General features: G+C 43.8%; 1 protein-coding gene across 2 annotated transcripts in view; it reads left to right on the top strand.

Moving 5' to 3' along the window:
* The window catches only part of ADAM9 (ADAM metallopeptidase domain 9), a 126,891-nt gene that overhangs the window by 19,832 nt on the left and 83,623 nt on the right, over positions 1-23,436 (top strand). For both annotated transcript variants that reach the window (XM_063448416.1, XM_063448415.1), the window contains exon 3: positions 19,295-19,389. In XM_063448416.1, the coding sequence (XP_063304486.1) occupies positions 19,295-19,389 (95 nt within the window). The remainder of the gene's footprint in view (positions 1-19,294; positions 19,390-23,436) is intronic.

Below are 23,436 nucleotides of genomic sequence, written 5' to 3' on the forward strand. Positions count from 1 at the left end.
TGTACCCCCAATAAAAAAAAAGCACAATTAAATATTTATTAGGTAGTGCTTTTTCTTTTTGTTGTATTTTGGTGGTTGAGTGTCCCTTTAAAGAGTTACTCCAAGCATCATAACCACTAGCTGTAGTGGTTATGGCAAGGCTTGACAAATCCCAGGCGCTAGGAAATTTCAATTGGCGACTAGGACATTTTGTCCTGACACCTGGGATTTGTGGGCCTGGTTAGCCCCCAAAGTAACTGGCTGCCTGAGATCGGAGGCATGCTTGCAGGTGGCTCATGGAGAGCTGAGGCGGCGAGGGAGCTGTAATCTTCCTGCTCTACTCACTAGTGCGCCCTGCGGTGATGCCGGGAACCAGAATATGACATCACTCCGGCATACCAAACACATGAGGGCAGTGCAAGAAAATGATCAGCACAGCCCTACTGGACCCCAGGGACCGAATCCACTCCAGCTCTCCTGAAAGGTAGGGAGGCTATGTGGTCAAATTTAACTTTGTTTAAATAAAACAAATGAACATTTGTAAGTGTATGTAAAAAGGTGTGTGAGTGTTGCAGTATCAGTGTGTGTGTGTGTGTGTGTCTGTCGATAAGTATGTCTGTCAATGAGTTGTGTGTGTCTGTCAGTGAGTGTGTCTGTTTAGGTGACCTTCTCCCTTCCATTCACATGGGAAAAGTGTTTTTATAAACCTTTTTCTCCACACCGTGCTGGTCTCGCCGCGGCTGGACCCACCTCCATGGTTGAGCTCGTCAATCTTGACGATCTCAGCCAATCCAATTCTTCCCCCTTAGAGGAAAGCATTTGGAGACTATTGTGCATACGTGGCAAAACCCCACATTGCAACAATCCGCATCTCCTCATAGAGATGCATTGAATTTAATGCTCTGACTTGCATAACCTGGGGGTTGTACTTTCAATAAAAATATTAATTTGTGTAACAGGTTTGAATTCTGTAACTACTATTAATATTGTAATCTCAGCATGCAAAATTTTGCAAAGGTTTAGCTTTAAAACCGTAATTCACTCCTTTCAATATTTGTTCTATAACTTCTAAAAATTAAAAGAACATTAAAGTGTTAGGAATACAAACATGTATTTCTTACACTATAGTGTTGGACTATCTTTTAGGGTCCTCGGCCCCCCTCTCTGTGTAGAAATAACATGACTAAACTTTCTGGTTCTGCCTTCAGGGCTAAATCAGTGCATCTCTATGGGAAACATTCAACGTCTCCATGAAGCGCTTGGAGGCACTAGACGTTTGGAGGCACTAGGAAGCAACTCTAGTGGTCGTCTGAGTGACTGCCACTAGAGATGTTACTAGGCAGCAACATACACACTTTACAAAGGCAATGTTCACAAAAGGAAGTGTTCACAGTGCTAACTCTGCAGGGACCTGCAGTAGACACCAGATTAACCGCTACTTTAAAGGGACATTATAGTCACCTGAACAACTTTAGCTTAATGAAGCAGTTTTGGTGTATAGAACATGCCCCTGCAACCTTAAATAATTGTATCTCAATCTCTAAATCGAACTTTAATCACATACAGGAGGCTCTTGCAGGGTCTAGCAAGCTATTAACATAGCAGGGGATAAGAAAATCTTAATTAAACAGAACTTGCAATAAAGAAAGCCTAAATAGGGCTCTCTTTACAGGAAGTGTTTATGGAAGGATGTGCATGTCACATGCAGGGAGGTGTGACTAGGGTTCATAAACAAAGGGATTTAACTCCTAAATGGCAAAGGATTGAGCAGTGAGGCTGCAGGGTCATGTTATATACACCAAAACTGCTTCATTAAGCTAAAGTTGTTCAGGTGACTATAGTGTCTCTTTAAGCTGTAGTGGTTGTGTTGACTATAGTGTCTCTTTAGTTGAAATGTAGACATATTGGGCTTTTTTTTTTTTATTCTTTATTTTTGAAGTGCGTGAGAGTAACAAGCATTCTCGCTATGCCACGACAGCAAAAGCAAGATAAGAGTAAACAATGAGGTTAACAGTGTAGGCAGATTGGCATAACTGCGCACCTTTTTTCTTAAATCAAAAATGATACACGTTTAAAGCATAAAGTAGAATAACTTCTAGCTTGGTCAGGTAATTAATACTTAATAGTTTGGCAAAAGTAGGCTGCTTATGTTCTAGAGGCAAACAGGAGGATGCTAGTAGCTATATATATAACAAACAAAATTATTATCCTTTCTTATACCTTGTGCGTTTTGCTCTCGTGAGTACTAGGGAACAGATTATGTTGAGTATATTATTACTAGGTATAGCTATTATACTGTAGCTAACCATGCTAGTTAGAGCGCCATTAATGCATCCCTGGGTGCAGGGTCAGCGATAAGCCTCACCGCAGTGGCACTAGGCAGTGCAAGGAGTGGCAACAAAAAATGATTAGCAAGGTAATGTATAAGAGCATCCTTATAGTGGTACCCTGTGATCATGTACTTGAGCTGCACATTTTAAAACTGCAATATGTCACATAAGGTTTACATTCCTACCAAGGTAGGCAATTATAGTACAGGCTGTATGCTGTTCAAAGGTAAATCTTACAGGTTATAACACTTAGCAACTTTTTAACTAGTTATCCCAAAGATTATGATACGCTAGTGGCCGGGTTCTGAGGCAGGAAGAAAAATATATTGGATCCCAAGTCCAGCAATCATGGTAGTATGTGGCATCTTATTAAGCGGTCATGCGCAGGAACACGGTGGAGAGAGTGTTTGGGACATGAGAGAGGTAATTAGAAGTTGTCTCTCTCATCTGATTCCTTCCGTCGGGAGGCATCTGTATCCCTTTGGTGGATCGTGGGGGTCAGTTGCCGCATGGGTGCGGGTGTAGGCATATTGGGCATTTTAACAATTGGTACCAATTATTTTATCTATCTAGTTATTTTTCTTTCGTTGCACTTATGTAGAAATTATTAAATGCAAAACTGAGAATTTTTTTTCTATTTAAAAAAAATATTTTAATTTAATTTAATGTTGTGTTATGCAAACATCTTGAGTGTCTTAAGAAAGCCATATTTCTCCTTTAAAAAAATATAAATAATTTTGGTGAAATTTAGGTAAAATAAACAAATGGTAAAAGTGCAAAAAAGGCATTGGTTACAAATGTGTACTGCATCTAAAAAAAAAAGGAATTTTTGAGGGCTGTGGTTTCTGCCAAATATAGTGTTACTGAATACTATTGCACACTATGCCAACAGCTTTCCACATGGCACATTTTAATGTTTTATTTTTAGCGTTTGTTAAATCTAGCAAATAATTAATAACTGTGCATTAAATTATGTAAATTCAATATTTAAATTTTTTTTTTTTACTTCAGATATGTTAACTTTTTCATACATGGAAAATCAGTAAAAAAAAAAAAAAAAAAAATAGTATAAATAGGTACTCAAAAGTTTGAATATATCTGTACATACAATTGTAGCGGGTTTGAAGGGTTACTTCAACCGCTATGACCACTGTGATTTGAACAGGTTGACTAATGTCATTTCTGTGCATAAAATATGTCTGCAAGGGGAAGCTACTATACCACTCCCTCCTTTTGGGAGAGCAAAAAACAGGGTGCAAGAGAATACTGAGAACAGACAACAGCTCAAATAGTCTGCCCTCTATGCAAAATAGCTTTTAGAGCTCTTGTCCGTTCCCAGTATTTCTTGCACCTTGTTTTTTTTGCTCTCACCAAGTTAATACAGACGTATATCCCTTGCTCACGGTGCCTAGGTGGATATCAGCTATACCTCACTGACGAGGCCTAGCAAAACTGAAACAATCGTCTGGGATTGCTCTATCTCTCGTGCAGAGATAGCTGGCCTGCATTTCAGATCTGGACTGCCCTTATGGGTATGATCAGTCTGATATGCATATAGACCTCGTTCTTTTTGTAATGGCACAAGATGAGCTAAAACCTGCTTGAGATCTGAGCAGGGACCTATCGAAGGGCAAGTAATTTGAGCTGTTGTCCGTTCTCAGTATTCTCTTGCGCCTTTTTTTTTTTTTTTTTGCACTTTCTCCATTTTGTTCATTAAGCCTTGCTTTTGTGCTGTTTAAAAAAAAGGGTTTTATTCTCCTCCCCTGTTCACCCCCACTTTTTCCCCTTGCTGGCCCAGAGAGTACACATCCACTCTGAGCCAGTAAACGGTCCAGACTGGTCCGCTCAACACCCCCTTAACGTTAGATAGAGGAGGGAGGTCAACACGTCAATTTTAACCTTTTTTTTTTTTTTTTTTAGCATTTTACTGGGGGCACCTATTAGTAAAACTCAGTAGGACATTTTAAGTTAAGTAGAATAAAGAAGGGTTACAGTAACCATTTAAGATCCTGTTTGCAAACATGCAGTTTAACACAAATTTCCAATAAGAAAGGAGACTGAAATATGGAAGAAACAGAGTCATACTATTTTTCTAGTTAAAAAAAAACAAAACACCAATCTGAAATAGGAGTCCTTCATGCTCAGGAAAAACTAGGTTCCCTAAGGGTTGTCAGGCTTTAATTCATTTTGTGTGCTTTGGTGTAAAGGACACCAATTTTACCGAAGTAGGCAGGCCTTCTGCATTCCAATTTTTCTATAATTCTAGAATTGTTTGAACTTGTATGGGAAAGCTATTTCATTGCAGTAAGCCGGCTTTCTGCACCCAGAAATTTCCAGAAATTCTTTTGGACATGTTCCTGTGTTTGAATGACCAGGTTATGCCATTAACATGCATACCTTCTAGAATCTAGATGCTATCTACACGGCATCTCTCATGTGTTCTGAATCTTTTGTCTCACACCAGCCATGATCCTTGGAACCATGGAGCGATTGTGTAATTCTGCATGCTCGCGGCCCTACAAGAGTATTTCTGGCATGCACAGCGTGCTACCACAAGTCTTGTTGACTGACTAGTCTAGTGCCTGTCAGCACCGCACACATGCATGTCATTTTGACATATGCCCCTTCCATGTAATTTCTTACTCCTCCTACCACCTGACAATCCAAACAGATCTTTCCATCCCAAGTAGTATGTGTCTGTGTAGCTCCATTTTACAGATGTACTTACACCCATTGGTAATTTAGTAGATTAGTTCTATCCCAAATAGAATACAAAACATTTTCTCAGTTTTCCTGTTGTATAATCGTATTCGTATCATAAGCACAAAAATAAACACACTTTAGCTGTAGTCATGGCAAACAAATCTTTTTTTTTTCTTTTTTTTTTTGTCGTGTAGCAAACACTGGAAGCTTTTACTGGATGTAAACCGATTCCCATAATCTGTAATAATGAGTATTGTTCACTGCTGGTATTATATGAACTATTTACACACACTTTTTATATTTTTTTTAATGTGTGCTAAGGGCTTGAATCTTGAGATTTTAAATGAATCATTACATAAAGTGAATGCATTTATTACTATTTTAGTTTCTGAAGAAAATGATGCTTTTTACACATCTGGGAGAGAGAGCATGTAAAAACCATACAGTTTATAAACCTTAATGAAGGTTCTCACTGTGTTTGTTGTTTACCTGTGACTGACTACTTACTCAAACATATATTTTCCCTGACATACCTGAGGATGTAACTCTGGAATCCATCATGAGAACCAGATCTGCGTTGCTATCTTCTGGTATTTAAACACCCACAGATTAATCCAAAAGGTAGAGCTACCCGTGAGCTGAGGCCTAGCCATTAAAGCTCTTTTATAAAAAGTTCTAAGCTGGATAGCCCATGAGCTTACAATATAAATCCATCTTTGTTACAATTGGATGCCAGTTTTGTGTCAACATTTTGATGACGTAGGGCCTAACAATTCGGAGCTAGGCCAGGCTTCCCTGCAGACAGCCGTTGGATTGACAGGCTTCATATATGGCATTGTGGCGGAACCAACCGCGCCACTGTGCAATGGAGAAGCCTGGTTGCTCACTTGCTCCCTTTAGACTATGGCCCCTGTTCTTTTTCCCTGCAGAAAGGCTGGTTTGTGCCTTTCTGCGGACTGTTAAAGCCATGCTACCCCAGATAGCTATGCCATGGAGCCCAGCCGTATACTGAAAGACTGTATGAAAGACTTTGGCTCCATGGCGATTGAACTGTATGTATGTGATCTGAGCGCCATCCGGTAATAATGTGCGCTCAGATCTAAGCTATCTGGGGATAGGTAGAATGTCTGTATTTTACTGTCTTTTACTGCCATGTGCTCAGAGGCGGCTCTAGACTTTATGAGGCCTTAGGCGAAACGCAAACATGAGGCCCCACTAACAAAAAAGTGTCACATATACACATTGATGCACTGTCTGCCTGTGTATGTGCCTGAGAGTGTGTCTGACAGAGAGTATCCTTGTGTGTGCGAATGTATGTCTCTGTGAGCATGTTTGCGTTTTTCTCTGAGACCCTATGTGTATGGGGTAGCTGATGGTGAGAGGGAGCGGGGGGTGTGATGGTGAGAGGAAGCGGGGGGTGATGGTGAAAGGGAGCGGGGGGTGATGGTGAAAGGGAGCGGGGGGTGATGGTGAAAGGGAGCGGGGGGTTGATGGTAATGTGAGAGGGAGCGGGGGGTGATGGTAATGTGAGAGGGAGCGGGGGGTGATGGTAATGTGAGAGGGAGCGGGGGGTGATGGTAATGTGAGAGGGAGCGGGGGGTGATGGTAATGTGAGAGGGAGCGGGGGGTGATGGTAATGTGAGAGGGAGCGGGGGGTGATGGTAATGTGAAAGGGAGCGGGGGTGATGGTAATGTGAGAGGGAGCGGGGGGTGATGGTAATGTGAGAGGGAGCGGGGGGTGATGGTAATGTGAGAGGGAGCTGGGGGTTGTGGTAATGTGAGAGGGAGCAGGGGGGAGATGGTAATGTGAGAGGGAGCGGGGGGTGATGGTAATGTGAGAGGGAGCGGAGGGGGATGGTAATGTGAGAGAGAGCGGGGGGTGATGGTAATGTGAGAGGGAGCGGGGGGTGATGGTAATGTGAGAGGGAGCGGGGGGTGATGGTAATGTGAGAGGGAGCGGGGGGGTGATGGTAATGTGAGAGGGAGCGGGGGGTGATGGTAATGTGAGAGGGAGCGGGGGGTGATGGTAATGTGTGAGGGAGCGGGGGGTGATGGTAATGTGAGAGGGAGCGGGGGGTGATGAGCGGGGGGTGATGGTAATGTGAGAGGGAGCGGGGGGTGATGGTAATGTGAGAGTGAGGGGGTAATGTGAGAGTGAGGGGGGGTAATGTGAGAGTGAGGGGGGTTAATGTGAGAGTGAGGGGGGTTAATGTGAATGTGAGAGTGAGGGGGGTTAATGTGAGAGTGAGGGGGGTTAATGTGAGAGGGGTTAATGTGAGAGTGAGAGGGGTTAATGTGAGAGTGAGAGGGGTTAATGTGAGAGTGAGGGGGGTTAATGTGAGAGGGGGTAATGTGAGAGGGGTTAATGTGAGAGTGAGAGGGGTTAATGTGAGAGTGAGAGGGGTTAATGTGAGAGTGAGAGGGGTTAATGTGAGAGTGAGAGGGGTTAATGTGAGAGTGAGAGGGGTTAATGTGAGAGTGAGAGGGGTTAATGTGAGAGTGAGAGGGGTTAATGTGAGAGTGAGAGGGGTTAATGTGAGAGTGAGAGGGGGTAATGTGAGAGGGGGGTAATGTGAGAGTGAGAGGGGGTAATGTGAGAGGGGGGTAATGTGAGAGTGAGAGGGGGGTAATGTGAGAGTGAGAGGGGGGGTAATGTGAGAGTGGGGGTATAATGTGAGAGTGGGGGGATAATGTGAGAGTGGGGGGCTAATGTGAGAGTGAGAGGGGCTAATGTGAGAGTGAGGGGGTGATGGTGAGTGGGGGAGGCTGAGGGTGGTGACGGAGGGTTATGCTGAGGGTGGTGGGGGGTAATGCTGAGGGTGGTGAGGGGTGATGCTGAGGGTGGTGGGGGGTGAGGCTGAGGGGGGTGATGCGGGTAGTGATGCTGAGGGTGGTGATGTTGAGGGTGGTGGTGTTTGTGGTGAAGCTGAGGGTGGTGAGGGTGATGCTGAGGGTGGTGGGAGGTGAGGCTGAGGGTGGTGGGAGGTGAGGCTGAGGGTGGTGGGGGGTTATGGGGGATGATGAGGCTGAGGGTGGTGGGGGGTGAGGCTGAGGGTGAAGGGGTAATGGTGAGGGTGGTGGGGGTGAGGCTGAGGGTGGTGGGGGTGAGGCTAAGGGTGGTGGGGGTGAGGCTGAGGGTGGGGAGGGGTGGTGGTGGGGGTGAAGCTGAGGGTGGTGGGGGGTGAAGCTGGGGGTGACGGTGGTAGTGGGTGTAGCTGAGGGTGGTGGGGGTGAGGCTGAGAGGGGTGATGGTGAGGGTGGTGAGGGGTGATGGTGGTGGGGGGGTGAAGCTGAGGGTGTTGGGGGGTGAGGCTGAGGGTGGTGATGGTGGGGGGTGAGGCTGAGGGTGGTGGTGGGTGTAGCTGAGGGTGGGGAGGGGTGATGGTGAGGGTGGTGGGGGGTGGTGTTGAGGGTGGTGGGGGTGAAGCTGAGGGTGGTGGGGGGTGGTGGTGACGGTGGTGGGGGGGTGAAGCTGATGGTGGTGGTGGGTGTAGCTGAGGGTGGTGGGGGTGAGGCTGAGGGTGGTGGGGGTGATGGTGGGGGTGATGGTGGTGGGTGGTGAGGCTGAGGGTGGTGATGGTGGGTGATGGTGGTGGGGGGTGAGGCTGAGGGTGGATGGGGGTAATGGTGAGGGTGGGGAGGGGTGATGGTGGTGAGGCTGGGGAGGGGTGATGGTGGTGGGGCTGAGGGTGGGGAGGGGTGATGGTGGTGCGGATGAGGCTGAGGGTGGTGGGGGGTGATGGTGGTGGGGGGTGAAGCTGAGGGTGGTGGGGTGATGGTGGTGGGGGTGAGGCTGAGGGTGGTGGGGTGATGGTGAGGCTGAGGGTGGTGGGGGTGATGGTGGTGGGGGGTGAAGCTGAGGGTGGTGGGGGGTGAAGCTGAGGGTGGTGGGGGGTTATGGGGGATGATAAGGCTGAGGGTGGTGGGGTGTGAGGCTGAGGGTGAAGGGGTAATGGTGAGGGTGGTGGGGGTGAGGCTGAGGGTGGGGAGGGGTGATGGAGAGGGTGGTGGGGGTGAAGCTGAGGGTGGTGGGGGGTGATGGTGACGGTGGTGGGGGGTGATGGTGACGGTGGTGGTGGGTGTAGCTGAGGGTGGTGGGGGGTGATGGTGAGGGTGGTGAGGGATGATGGTGGTGGGGGTGATGGTGGTGGGGGGTGAAGCTGAGGGTGGTGGGGGGTGAGGCTGAGGGTGGTGATGGTGACGGTGGTGGGGGGTGATGGTGACGGTGGTGGCGGGTGAAGCTGATGGTGGTGAGGGGTGTAGCTGAGGGTGGTGGGGGTGATGGTGAGGGTGGTGGGGGGTGATGGTGGTGGGTGGTGAGGCTGAGGGTGGTGATGGTGGTTGATGGTGGTGGGGGTGAGGCTGAGGGTGGTGGGGGTAATGGTGAGGGTGGGGAGGGGTGATGGTGGTGGGGGTGAGGCTGAGGGTGGTGGGGGTGATGGTGGTGGGGGGTGAAGCTGAGGGTGGTGAGGGGTGATGGTGGTGGGGGGTGAGGCTGCGGGTGGTGGGGGGTGAGGCTGAGGGTGGTGGGGGGTGAAGCTGAGGGTGGTGGGGGGTGAAGCTGAGGGTGGTGGGGGGTGAGGCTGAGGGTGGTGGGGTGATGGTGAGGCTGATGGGGGTGATGGTGGTGGGGGGTGAAGCTGAGGGTGGTGGGGGGTGATGGTGGTGGGCGAAGCTGAGAGTGGTGGGGGGTGAGGCTGAGGGTGGTGGGGGGTGATGGTGGTGGGGGGTGAGGCAGAGGGTGGTGAGGGGTGATGGTGGTCGGGGGTGAGGCTGAGGATGGTGGGTGGTAAAGCTGGGGGTGAGCCTGAGTGTGGTGAGGGAGAGCCTACCTTTCCTTGGTGGTCCAGTGGGCTCCCTGGTGGTTCGGTGGGCACTGCTCCCGGTCTGCAGCTCCGCAGAGCTGCAGACCGTTTAATCTCGCGAGATTTCAGAGCGTTGCCGTGGTAACCCGCGGCAACGCTCTGATTGGCCAATTCTCGCGAGTCACATGGTCTGCAGCTCTGCACACTGCGGAGCTGCAGACCAGTGTCTGCGATGGTGGCCGGGCAGCCAGGAGGGGCCTCGCACCCGGCGGCATACCGGGCAAGCCGCCGGGCCCCCTCCTGGTGTCAGGTCCTCGGTCAGTGACCGAGGACCTGACACACTCTGCCCACAGGCGGTTTAGGTGGCTGCGAGGCCCCAGCCAGCGCGAGGCCTTAGGCGGCCGCCTAAACCGCTTAATTAGAGAGCCGCCTCTGCATGTGCTTAATGGAGTTTTGCCTCTGTCCTTGGAGATAATTGGATTACTTCTCAATTATCTCCAGGAAAGAAGACTCTGTGGAACTGGTTTTGGGCAGAAAAGCCATGCTTCATTTGGTCACAAAGGACTTCGATCTATCTTTTGAACCAATGGACCAATTTGGATGATTTTGACATATGTTTGTATTTTAAGTATGCTGATTCTGAAAATTTAAGTTTTATGTGAATGTGATGCTTTCAAAGTTATGAATAATGTGGAAAAACTGTATTCCTCTGCCTGTGATAATTATATCACCCATTGTGTTCAGTAATCATATCACAGGCAGAGGGGAGGGTTTTGTGTGGGAGTGTCTGTGTGTATTGTAAGGATTGATTGGTTGTTCTGTAAAACCCTGTGGGCAGTACTATGTTTGTGGATTGGGAATAAAAGAGGCTGTATGTGCCAGTACAGTGAGATTCTGCTTAACCCTCAAAACGAAGTGTCGTCTCGTTATTGGGGGAATTGGATTTTATGCTGACTGTAGAGTGTAACCCTTTCGTATGGTTTTCCTGTTCAGATATTTCCAGGGTTCATGTGTTTTCCGTTCGGGAGATTGGTGCTTACAGTAGCTGTCGGTGTATCTGGAAAGGGGAATATCGCCTAAACGTTTTTTAACCTCTGGTGAGCAAAACGGTCGGTTACAGGCATTTTATATATAGATTTATAATGTCTGCTTCTGCCATTTACAGGATTACCATAACTTTGTTCAGAAATGCAGTGGGATGTTTGTTACAGAATTATCTGAGACAAATATAAACTTCCATTTCAGAGGGGAAAAAAATTCCCCTTTAATCTATAAAAATGAAAGGTAGTGTATTTTGGAGTAGTCACATTTTGGCATTGAATGCAATCGTGTTTAGTGTTCCAATGGGTTTTTGAGCCTTCTCCAAAGCTGCCTTCATGCAGAATGTGCTTTTAAACCTGTCTGCCGTGCTCCAGACAAAATGAAAATAACTTCCTAAAACTTTCCGTATTAGACGAGCATCTGAAAAGGCTGTTTGTATTCAGCGGGCATACTGTAATGACTCACTTAGGGTTGTGGTGGTGAGTTTTCAGTCAGTTTCGTGTTTGTAAGTTATGGAATTGTGATCTTCTTAGAAGTGTGTGGGCACACCTGATGTGTGTACATGTACTCGGGTTTCATTTGAACCTCAAATTATGCGAAATGTATATGAAGTATGTAGTGTGCGTATGTTCCTCAGGGAAACAAGGGGGCATGAGTAAATGTTAACCATTTTCTGTACTGCCTGTGGTTAGCGCTATATTCCACCAATACACAAGTAATTAGTCATATGTTGCATTTATTTAATGTATCACCATTTCTAGGGACGTTTGAGAACCTGCTTTGTTTTAAAGATTGCAGCGGTGCCGGTTGTGTTCTAGCAGCGGCTCTCAAAAGTTTTGAGTCTCAAAAGGCCTCCAGGAAATACAAATTCTCCGAAAACCACTTCCGTAGAAGATGCTATAAGAATCCATAAATGCAGAAATAGTGAACATTGATAAGTTTAAATAAGTTGTAGAGATTTATTTATCCTGTAAATTGTACTGGTTAACAACTTGCAGATTTATAAATTCAAAGAAATACATATACATACATTACTGCCTCCTCCAAGATGTTCAGTGCGATGACTGTTGGTGATAGGAATGTTTCACCTTCTGTGTTTGAGTGTTCACACTTGGAATGCCAGTTGGCAGACATTTTTACCTTACCCAGGTGGGCTACAGTTGTTGGCTTAGGTTAACAATTCCAGTGGGCAGCAAGGTCTTAAAACTGTTATGGACAAAAACTTCAGATCAGGACAAAATTTGAAGAAAAACAAAAAAATAAATAAAAGGGACGTGTGGTATGTGTTGCTAGTTGTCTGCATAAGCATCCGCACAGAGCAGCTATATTTGTTGTTATGCAATGCGTTGAGTGTTTTGCTTCCTCAGAATTTCAGGAATAGTTTTCCAGCATAACCTCTTACCAATTGCATGATGTGTTCATGCACTAACTGGAAATTTAAATCATTTCAATTTACATCATATTTCCATTGAGTACCGAACCCAAACCGACATAGTGAGCATTTTCCTGTTTATTATTTTTATTTCACACAAGGTCATAGAAAGACAAAACTCTGCTTCTTCAGGACTGAATTCTACAGGGTTTTACAAACCAGGCAGTACTCACAAATGATGCATAAATGCCATATAATGAAATTGTATTTATTAGTGTAAATGCATATGGCCACTCTATGTAAACACCACGAAACCCTAGGTTCAAACTCTCTTTAAATATTCATCTGGGCATGCTTTCTGCATTTCTAAGGGTGTAACTCTGTTTAATGTTCCTATGGATAATAATGTTTATTTATGTAGTGTGAGGAGGTTTGTGCTATACATTATTACTTTATTACTGGTTCTGCATACAGCAGCATCTGGCTAATTGACCTCGTATTTACCCTTCTGTCTTATAAGATTCTCTTATACATGCAGCCTCTCCTAAGTCATGTGACAAGTCATAATGAAGGGAAGGTTTGGGTGCAGCATAGCATTGTCATCGAAAAGGACTTTAGCAGGTCAGACACCTGCACAGCAGCCTAGCAAATCAATAGATAAACAATAACCGGCTTACCTAAATCATTCCATTACACCTAATGCTTTTTATGCTGTCACTTTTTTTCCCCCCTTTTCTTTGAACAGATAGAGAGAAAGCAGATTAAACAGCAAATTCTTAACAGAAGGAAAATAATACATACAAAACTGTACATATACAAACTAGCTGCAAAACTTTTTGAAAACTCAGTGAAATTCTTCTGCTCGTCCATACCACCCCTTAGCTTGAGCCCATGGGTGCATGGTTCAGGGGCGATTCTTTGGTAACATTTTAAGTTAAAGGAACAAACCTGTATTCCCAATGCTTTAGTATTCCTGTAACTATTTAAAAGCAGTTATCTCCCCCCTCTTGCTATATAAAAATAATAAAATAAATGACTAATGTTTTTCCAGCTTACCTCTCCATCACCCATGACATCACAGAAGAGGACATACCTTATAGAGGAGCATTGGTGATCCAATAGGTTATCATTGAATGAATGCTTTCTTATAGGGACTTTCATGTCATGTGACGGCCACTAGAGGTGGATTTACCAATGCAATGTAAACATTTTAAAAATGCAATGTTTTACATGTCAGGGTTATAAGGACAGGACCACCGCACCACGCCACTTGATTGAGATGAAGTTGCTCTGGTGACTTTAGTGGTCCTTTAAGTTCCTAGTCAGGGCCAGCTACCGTCGAGAATAAAGAGGACCTGATAAGTGGTTAACAAGCAGATTGATTGGTACTGACAGTGCCAGGAACAAGCTGGAGTTTAAATACCAGAAGACCGAATCAGTGAGAGACCAGCAGGATCACAGCAGAGACGATATAGGAGTAACAATGGCCTTTTCTTAAAGGCAGACCTTAACAATAATAACATTGTAACATTGGCTTAAGTAGGCCTTATGCATCCGCATCGATTCCAATACATTAAAACACACGGTCACTGTCACAAAAGTTAGATCTCCAAGTGCATTGTCAGTGCTAGTCAAAGATTTTACAGATGACAGCCAGCAACTCAAAGTAAGAAGGATACGCCATTGTGACAAGTGATTGCACTAATCTGTTTTCTGAGTTAACATGGAGTAACAAAAAGAAATCACACACACATTTCTTTCCCCCAGAATGGTTTAGCTAAAATTTTGTTGCAAACAGGGGTGACAATGTCTGCAACAGAAGTTTGTTTTTGAATAGTACAGGATTGAAGAAGTCTGTTGTAGAGGTAAAGGGATCCCATGACAGGATTTTAAACCAGTTAAGCACATTAGACTACTTACCTGGATTCAGACAGCCACCTGTATGGCATTTAATATTTTCGAAGAGGAGATGCCAAATGTCATTTTTGAGCACCCTATGGATGATGTGAAAACCTTATCACTGCGCGGGGCCATGCATCCATAGCATCCCCGGATCCATACTGACTAGGAGACCAGAGGCTATCCCGAACACACACTGGTTCCCCGGGGAGCTGAAGCTGGCTGCTGTGTCTCCTGAGCTGGCATCTGAAGCTGCAGATGCTGGGCTGGGGATGCGGGGCCTCTGGCAGACCGGTAGCTGTGGTGCTGCTTGTTGCTCACCTCGTTTGAGAGGCCGGATGAGGCGGGGCATGTGGAGGCCTCAGTATAGACTGCTGGTAGTTCGGTAAAGAAGTGGAGCTGCAGGAGGAGACTGACCTGCAGGCCCTAGGAGGAGGGGGACCGCATGGGCAGGCTAAGGATCAGAGTGCCCACTGAGATGCAGGACTCAGTGGAAACTTATTGATCGGCTTGGAGGGAGATGGTGGCGGAATGACGACCCTAGGGAACTGTCGCTTACATAACACCGTAGGATCCCTTGCTATTAAGTCGCAGCACATGGCCACAGTGGAGCAGGGACGGAGAGGAGAGGGGAACTACCTCCTTCCCTCCCACCCCATTATTTTAAAAACTTTGTTTTGGTGGTCTTGAATCACCTGCTGCGCGTGCCAAGGAAAGACACAGTGAGGGGTCCAGACACACTTCTTAGGTCGGTTGGACTGCTAGACGTAGTCAGCACTCAGGCTTTACATCCCTATATCCAGATCTTGTCTGGGAAATTATATATTTTTACTCCCAATTTGAATTAGAAAATGTATTTATTTTATTTTTTCATCTGCCCCATGTTTTTCATGTTTACCTGTTTTATTAATGCAGTGTTAAATAAACTTGTATGCCAGTGTAGCAGACTCTTTATAACTCATGCTAGAAGCTATTACAAAATGTTCCTCTGCTGTGAACTTAACATTTATGTTGTGTTTAGACCTCGGTTGCTTTAGCTCTGACGTAACAGGGACAGCTATTTATTTATAAGGGCTGCGCAAAAGGTAAATGATAAAAATAATACTAACAATACAATACTTAATATAAACAAGTAGGACAATACAATATGTGTGGTCTCAGTGGGACTAAAGTTCTGGTAAAATCACCGAAAATAAAGATAAACTTCATAATGCTCATTTTTCATTCCATATTTGTAGAAAACTGAAGACTAATATTTGTGTGTATTTTTGTTTTTACCTGTCTGTGATCTATTTCAAGTTTGAAGAATAAATTCTATTGGATCAATGTATTTTCTGCATATTTTCTGCTTTTTATATTCACGGGGGGTAAAAAATAAACACTGTTTTAAAAAGTCTACGACACAAACTATATTTTAACGTGAAGCAACATTTCTTGGTGTGTATTTAATACTTGCATGTTGTCGCTACAAATTTTAAGAACAATCACAAAATTAGTGCCATAACGAATACTTTTCACTATCTTGCATAGAGGCATGCATGTGTAAATGATGAAATATGACATTCTTTGTATAGTGTGTTTGTGCAATAACTTCATATAACAGTAGAAGCCGCCTTACTGATCCTTTTCGTTCCCATTGGCAGCATCCATTTTAATCATACTTTTTCCTACTGCTCGTTTTCCTTCACTTGACTGGTCTTCTTGGCTAATTGCTCTATAATCCACTTTATAACACTGGCAGCTGTTGAAATTCTTTGCTGCATAAATACTTGCTATATTTCCCCAACTACCAAACATACTATTGTTCTCCCTTTTCCCTCTACAATGCTGATTCTGGTTTTGTCCCTAGAAATGGCCGCTCTGGCCTGGCCACCCTCGATTCTAGCTTCACTTGCATTGGCGATTCCTTTTTGGAAACAATAAGCGCATCTAGCAAAATATGCGCACTTGGAACTACTGACTAGCAGAACATAGTGAACTTTGTAACTCTCTCTGTTGCCAGAATATGCAGAGACAGCTTGCCCTATTGCAGCTCATGTTGGGGGGCCAGGAGGATCTTTTGATCTCTCCTGACCCAAAGCTAGCAGACAAGAAGACAAATCCAAGGTCTCTATTGTGGCCAAGCAGTGTGAAGTTGCCAAGCCTACTGAAGTTTAGTACTTGGCATATTCCAGGTCAATTTTGTTGTTTTTGGACTGACGAAAGAAGATTCTAGTAGAAAGAAAATTAGTTAATAGCGAACACCTGCTGACTATGGGTAGAGTGCTGGGGTAGTCCCATGGAGGGACGGTCTGTCCAATAGTAATTTATTGGCCCCATCTCCATGGGAAAGTGCCCTTTTCGTGAATAAGCAGCATGATGCCCAGTCACTAATTGTATTCAGTTTACTAGACCAATCCCTAGTTTAAGTATGCATGCCCCCACTTGGAGCATGGCGGGTGTTGTCAAATTGTTATATTGACTCACAGAGGCTTTTTAAATTTTTTACATTTATTGTTTACTGTGGCAACTGGCTAACTAGCGCTGCCAGGAGTAAAAAAAATTATCGTTCTTTTAAAAAGCGCAAATGAACGATTATATGCAAACGTGAATCCTACCAACTGCATTTAGTTCTGATTTTCTTTACATCGTTGCTTTGTAAATGTCCCAAATTTTGTTTTGCATTATCGATATTCAGATGAGCTGAGTTGTCGCATTGATGACAGTTATACATTTATACTATAATGTAATTTAAAAAAAAATATGAGTAGAATGGATTCAGCTGAGACAAATGTTTCCATTGTGTGCAAGTCTAACCTATGCATCTAATAATCATTTAGGTTGCAAACCATAATTTTTACCAAGATCTAATAAGCAGCCTTTTGAAAGACTGGTTTAACCCCTTAAGGACACATGACATGTGTGACATGTCATGATTCCCTTTTATTCCAGAAGTTTGGTCCTTAAGGGGTTAATTTAAGTTGTGTACTAGCAAAGAATCCTATTCAGGCATTGCTTTTACTGCTTTATTTTACAATCTATATAGATCACACAAAAATCAGAGCTTTCATGTATAACAAATTCTAAATGAGACAACATCGCGTGCCAAAGGCACAAAATAAATGATAAAAGCACATCTGAACAATCAAATACCCAAGTGCTGATTTTAAAAGTCAATAATGAGAGTGCTCGAAATTTGTTCCATATTTTTTATCTAGCTTTTTGTTTTCTTCTTTTTCAAATAATCACAACGTGTCAAGTCAGCAAGTCCCCTTACTGATTAAAATTTCTCTGCTCGTAAAAAGATACCGAAACTATACAATGACAGATCCTCTGTTAAGGAGTAGTATAACCAATATAGTTCCTATGTTGCAAGGAATTTGGCCAAAGCTGGTCAAGTTAGCTCAATATTTGCAGCTTATAACTAGTGTTAAAGGTTATACGGTTAATGTGGATGTGCAACTTCCTCTATAGAAAAACGTATCATCCCCCTAGATTCCCCCTCCCTCCCCCCACCCCCGCCTCCATCGGCCACCCTCCCGCTTCTCGTCTACCTCTCTCCCCCACGCCAACTCCGAACCACCCCCTACGCCTACGGTACAGATCTATGGGAAGAGCTGTACACTTGCGCAGGGGATTACCACAGGCGAGCAACAATTGATAGATACCATGAGCACAACTAAAAGGTATGCATACCCCGCCAACACTGTTAGCCCGGCGGACAGGTGTAAACATAGGGCACATATCGAATGGTTATTGACAACAGTTCTCAGTGGTTTCCGAGCCTGTAATTAATCCCAATGTCTAACACACACAGAAGTCATACGTCAACCACAGTGAGAATCGATGCACACTCCATAGACACGCAGACGGACGCAAATTTTGCTTCAACCATGTCCGGAACACCCAAGACACATATAGATATATACCACACCTCACACGGGAACAATTGTCATCCCAGCCACTTGTAGAATACCCCCAAATAAAAGCGCCCCCTGAACCCGGGGCAACTACCAAGGGGACACACAGCGGAAACGACGCACGAATATTCAAACCCAAGAAGCATAGTTGAAACCCACTGGCAGGTGAATAGAACCCCACAGCACTGAGGCACAGCCTGGAGGTGGGAAGCGGTACATACCGCTCGTCCCTACTTTTTGGAACTCCATATTATATTGAACTGGTCAAAAATGATTTGCCATAAACCAGTAAGGTGGCACCGAAATACTTGTAGCACCATAACCACAACCATAAGCTGGGGCAACTCTAATCTCAAAAACAACTGTTAGCGTAATGGAGCAGTTCTGGTGTATAGTTAGGGGAGGTGTGGATGCAGTTGCATTAAAAAGTGATTTAACTTCTAAATGGCAGAGCAGTGAGACTGCAGGGGCATGATCTATGCTAGACTAAAACTGCTTTAAGTTAAAGTTGTTTTGGTGCTTAGTGTCCCTTTAAGTCTCAATAAATAAACCTTCAGTGTAAAATCAATAATAACACAGTTTGCATGTGAATGCTGACCCTGATGCCGCACATGTGATATACTATGTTTGCTATTTTTGCTTGAATGTTCTAACTATGGAAGCACTGCATTGATTTTGACTTAAAGGACCACTATAGTGCCAGGAAAACATACTCGTTTTCCTGGCACTATAGTGCCCTGAGGGTGCCCCCACCCTCAGGGTCCCCCTCCCACCGGGCTCTGGAAAGGGGAAAAGGGGTAAAACTTACCTTTTTCCAGCGCTGGGCGGGGAGCTCTCTGCCTCCGATTCAGCCGGTCGGATAGGAAAGCATTATCGATGCTTTCCTATGGACGCTTGCGTGCTCTTACTGTGATTTTCACAGTGAGAATCACGCAAGCGCCTCTAGTGGCTGTCAATGAGACAGCCGCTAGAGCCTTTGGGGGAAGGCTTAACCCATTTATAAACATAGCTGAAGTGGTCTGGGTGCCTAGAGTGGTCCCCCCCCCCCCCCAAATGATGACGAAGACACTGTAGTGTTAGGAATACTCATTTGTATTCCTAACATTATAGTGATCCTTTTATGAAAATAAAATAAAAACTCTATTTTGGTAAATGTCATTTGCCCGTTGGCACAATGGCAATATCGGCTTCAGCATTGTTCTGAGCTTGCAAAGAAAAGTGATGTTACTAATAAATGTTACTAATAAACGTATGTTTACTTCTCAGGTCTGGATCAGACTTCTTTTCTGACTTCATATGAAATTATAGTTCCACAAAAATTAGCCCGAGTGAGGAGAGACGCATCTGGAGCCACTGAAGCGGTGAGGATACATTTTTTATATAATTTTTTTTTTTTTTACTTGTATCATTTTTGAGTTGGAAAACTCAAATTTAGAGTTCATGGCTACTTCATTTCAACATACCCATTACTCTAATATCATTATGGCGATTATATCCTATTCTATCATATAGATCATATTATCTTCCACTAAATAAAAACGTAGTAGTTTACTTGGTTGCCAAAAAGGATCACACCCATATTAATACATAATTGAGGGAAGAGACAAAAAGGTAACACTTATGGAGCACCATAAGAATTTAATCTCCGTTAAGTTGTTATGGTCTTACCTTAAGGGGTCAAACCATAAACAAATAGTATATCCCCCAAATTGTCCACTACGTACCCCTCTGCTCATCTGCTGTTAATCTTTTAGGCTTTCTGGTCAGGTTTCTTTTACAATTATTTAAATGAAATAAATTTGTGCCTTAGGGAAAATATGATTTGTATTATCTATTATGTAGGTTTCACATCCTTTTCTTTTTATGCCCCAATATTTTGTTTATGCTACCGTTTATTTTATTTTTATGTAGTGAAACTATACTTTAAAGGAACACTCCGGCACAATAACAACTTAAATCTAAATTAAGTTATTATGGTGATATGATGCCCCCCAGCCTTGGATCTGCATTTCCCCCAGGCAGCATCCGGCTTCTGAAATTGAGTTTCAGAAATCACGTTGTGCTGCGGGGCAGGGGTACCGCCAGCTGATGCATTAAGCCTATCAGTAGTTCCCCATTAATAAAAATTTGCATACCTTTTTATGAATGGAGAACTACTGATTGGCTAGAGCAGTCAGCTATTAGTCAGTCAGAGTTGCCCATGCCTGACGGCACTCTGTGCTTCCTGAAACTCAATTTCTGAAGCTGGATGTTGCGAGGGGGAAATGCAGATCTGGCACTGGAGGCAGCCTTTGGGGTTAAACCAGTTCAGAACTGTTTACCCCTTAAGTTAAGAATGTGCCTGAGGGTCTCTCCTGGCACCATAACAGCTTAATTTAGATGAAGTTGTTATAGTGACTGGAATGTTCTTTAAAAGTACAGTTTCACTTCCTAAAAATAAAATAAATTGCGGCATAAACAAAAAGATTTTAGTTTCTAAATGAGGTGTAAAGTTCTCCAATCCCAGTTAGGCAAAAATCCTAGTAAACTGTTATAGCTTGTAGGCATATTTTTTAGTGTGCCAAACTATATATATATTTTTGTGGTACAATTTTTATTAAACATTTTCAGTGTAAGTAAAGCACGAGCATGAAGCAGGACATGAACGTCATATATTACAAGACGAGTGCAAACTCTCCAAGAAGCCAGAAAACAAAAAATGTGGACTTTTAGAATAAATAGGGAGAAAAGTCAGTAACAGGGTGTCAAGTATAACTATTTTTTCCATTTTCCCTATTTAATATGTGTTTCTGTTGTTATTTGTACTAGCAGCGATATCGGCCTAGAAAAAAAAAAAAACTTGGCTGAGAGCTGTATATGCGTTCTAACATGGCTGAGATGATCAGATTAACTGATAAAAATGAAAGTAATGCTCACTGTTACCTTGGCAAGTAAGCTGTGATCTTCACTCCTCATAACACAGCTGCTCTGCAAAGAACTGTTTGTGGGTTTTAATCGTGTCACATGATGTAAAACCAGCCAATGAGTCTGAGTGACCACAGGCAGGTCAGAAGGCCTAACTCAATCAGAACAATGGATTCTGGGTTCTGATTGTATCCATAAATAAAATAAATATTTAAAAAGATGTGTATTTAACAGAGTCAGACCTATCTTTATTTAGGCCTCTACTTTTTATTTACCAACTAAATATTAAATTGCACAATTTTTTTTTTTGTTCTACATGACGCAGATTCCAAAAGTAGCTTAGCTGAAAAATACATACATAGTCCGTAGTATATGTGCACACAGGAAAGTGTCCATGCTATGTCAATAACCATTAAACCATACCTTACACTGAGAGATTATAAGAATATATTTTTAGATGCAAATGTTAGTGTGAATCAGTGTACATTTTTGTATCGTTCTCTGTTTTTCATATTGTGTGTTTAGACCTATGTATCTCATTCAGTTACACAAAGATATTTAGATTGTATCTGCCAACAGTGATACAGTGTAATAACTTGTAAAACGTGTAACCTGCAAAAGCGTGGGACTCATTACGAACAGAGAGAGACAATACCCTGCAGCCATTACTGGTGGCGGCTGGGGGATTGACACTGCTACATGGCGGTAGTTCCACCCAGTGTCTAGAAGTGTCAACCAGAGGAAATATATAGAGACAATGCAGTCCCTACTTCAGTGAAATTCCAACAGTCAAAAATAGCATTTCATAGAGAGGGTGAGGGAAGGGTGACCATGCCGATATAATACCTTTTTAATTTTTGAATGTCGTAATTTTCCACATAATGACGCACAGCATAACTAAGCCTTACACCACAAAGACTGCATTATTTCTCATAGCGGATTTGTTGAGTAAGTCGATTGCTGCAGTGATTTGTTATGATCTCACAGTGGGAGTATCTTGCTGCAGAGAGGAGGGGTCTGTTAAAGCGTATAGGTACATTTATTTGCTTTCTGTAGGTTACTTTTTAGTTTTTGACAATCTTTATTTATTTTTACATTTTTTGTTGTTGTTGTTGAAACATTTTACCTTCCTCAACTGTTTCCTCTTCTCTTCCTCTCTCAGGATCTCTTCTTCTTTCTGATCTAGTTTTCTTTAAATCATAAGACAAAGTAGGGACTACTTTGTTTTATCTATTTTTCCTACACTTGACCAGCTTTGACACAAGGAGGAGCTTAAGTCCGCTCCCTTTCCTGTGGTCAAAGAAGTTTTCCCATAATCCTCACCCTTTCCTCCGTGTTCTCGTGTCACTTCATTCGCCGTTCGAATGCTGGTGAAACTACTGAATTTTGTCTTAACAGAATGAGTATAGTTTGTCCATTCATGTTAGGATGCAATTCGGTACTTTTTGTCCAGATCGGAATTTAATTTGAATGAATAAAATTCCGATCCTATTCGTGCCACAGCTGCTTCTTGCAGCTGCTTAGTAGATAGTTCCCTAATTCCAATGATATTGGGGAGTTATCTACTAAAAGGCTGAAAGACCAAATTTGGTCTTTCAGACAAATTTACTAATACTAAGTAAAGATCATTTCGTATTGGCAAATAAGGTTTAAAGTCTCCCTTCTGCCCCCTACCCCCTATACCATTAGTAAGGGCATGTCTCACTGTTGTGGTGTGTGTGCCCTAAATAGCAAAAGGAGGAGGGGGACCTATTGCCCGGGCTCCACCCATGAGCGGCGGGTGGGGACGTAAGTTAAATCAAGGGGGGCGACCTACTTCCTTCACCCCTGGAGCCCATCCATGAGTGGCAGGTGGGGACCCTAAATGACAATGTGAGGAGAGGACCTGTTGCTCTCCCAGCCCCCACCCATGAGCGCCGGGTGGGGACCCTAAATGACAATAAAGGGGGGGGGACCTATTGTCTCCCTCCAGACCCCAACCAAGGGCGATGGGTGGGGGCTAATTGTAAATATAACCCCCCCAGGTGACTTGGGGTCCCAAAAGCCCCTAGTCACCCCCCCTCTACCCTACCTACCCCCTTGGCAAAATAAAGTCTTCACATTAGGTCCAAATACGATTTTAGTGCTAACAGAAAGGAAAGCACAGTGCAATAAAACAAACCGCGTCTGCGTGTACTATTCTCTCTTGCTTACCTAGTTGTTCCTTACTTTACCTCCTACTTCGACAACGACCGCTCGGAGATACGATGGGCATACAACGCAAATTCTCCAGTGCGAAATTTGCATTCACATCTCTATGTCAGAAATGCGAAGCTTGCTTTCTGTGTACAGTATCTTCTTGTACAAACAAACAATAAATTTGCCAGCGAAAACATTTTTTGGCTTCCAGCTTTCAAAAATGTAAGTGCGCATTTGATTCGATGGCGCATTAGATTAGAATCATTATGGGTATATTGTTTACACAAAGTAATTTCTCCAACCATTTTTGTAGTTTAACGTTACAT

Source organism: Pelobates fuscus, chromosome 3, assembly GCF_036172605.1.
Source record: "Pelobates fuscus isolate aPelFus1 chromosome 3, aPelFus1.pri, whole genome shotgun sequence".
In the NCBI taxonomy this organism is placed as follows: Eukaryota; Metazoa; Chordata; class Amphibia; order Anura; family Pelobatidae; genus Pelobates; species Pelobates fuscus.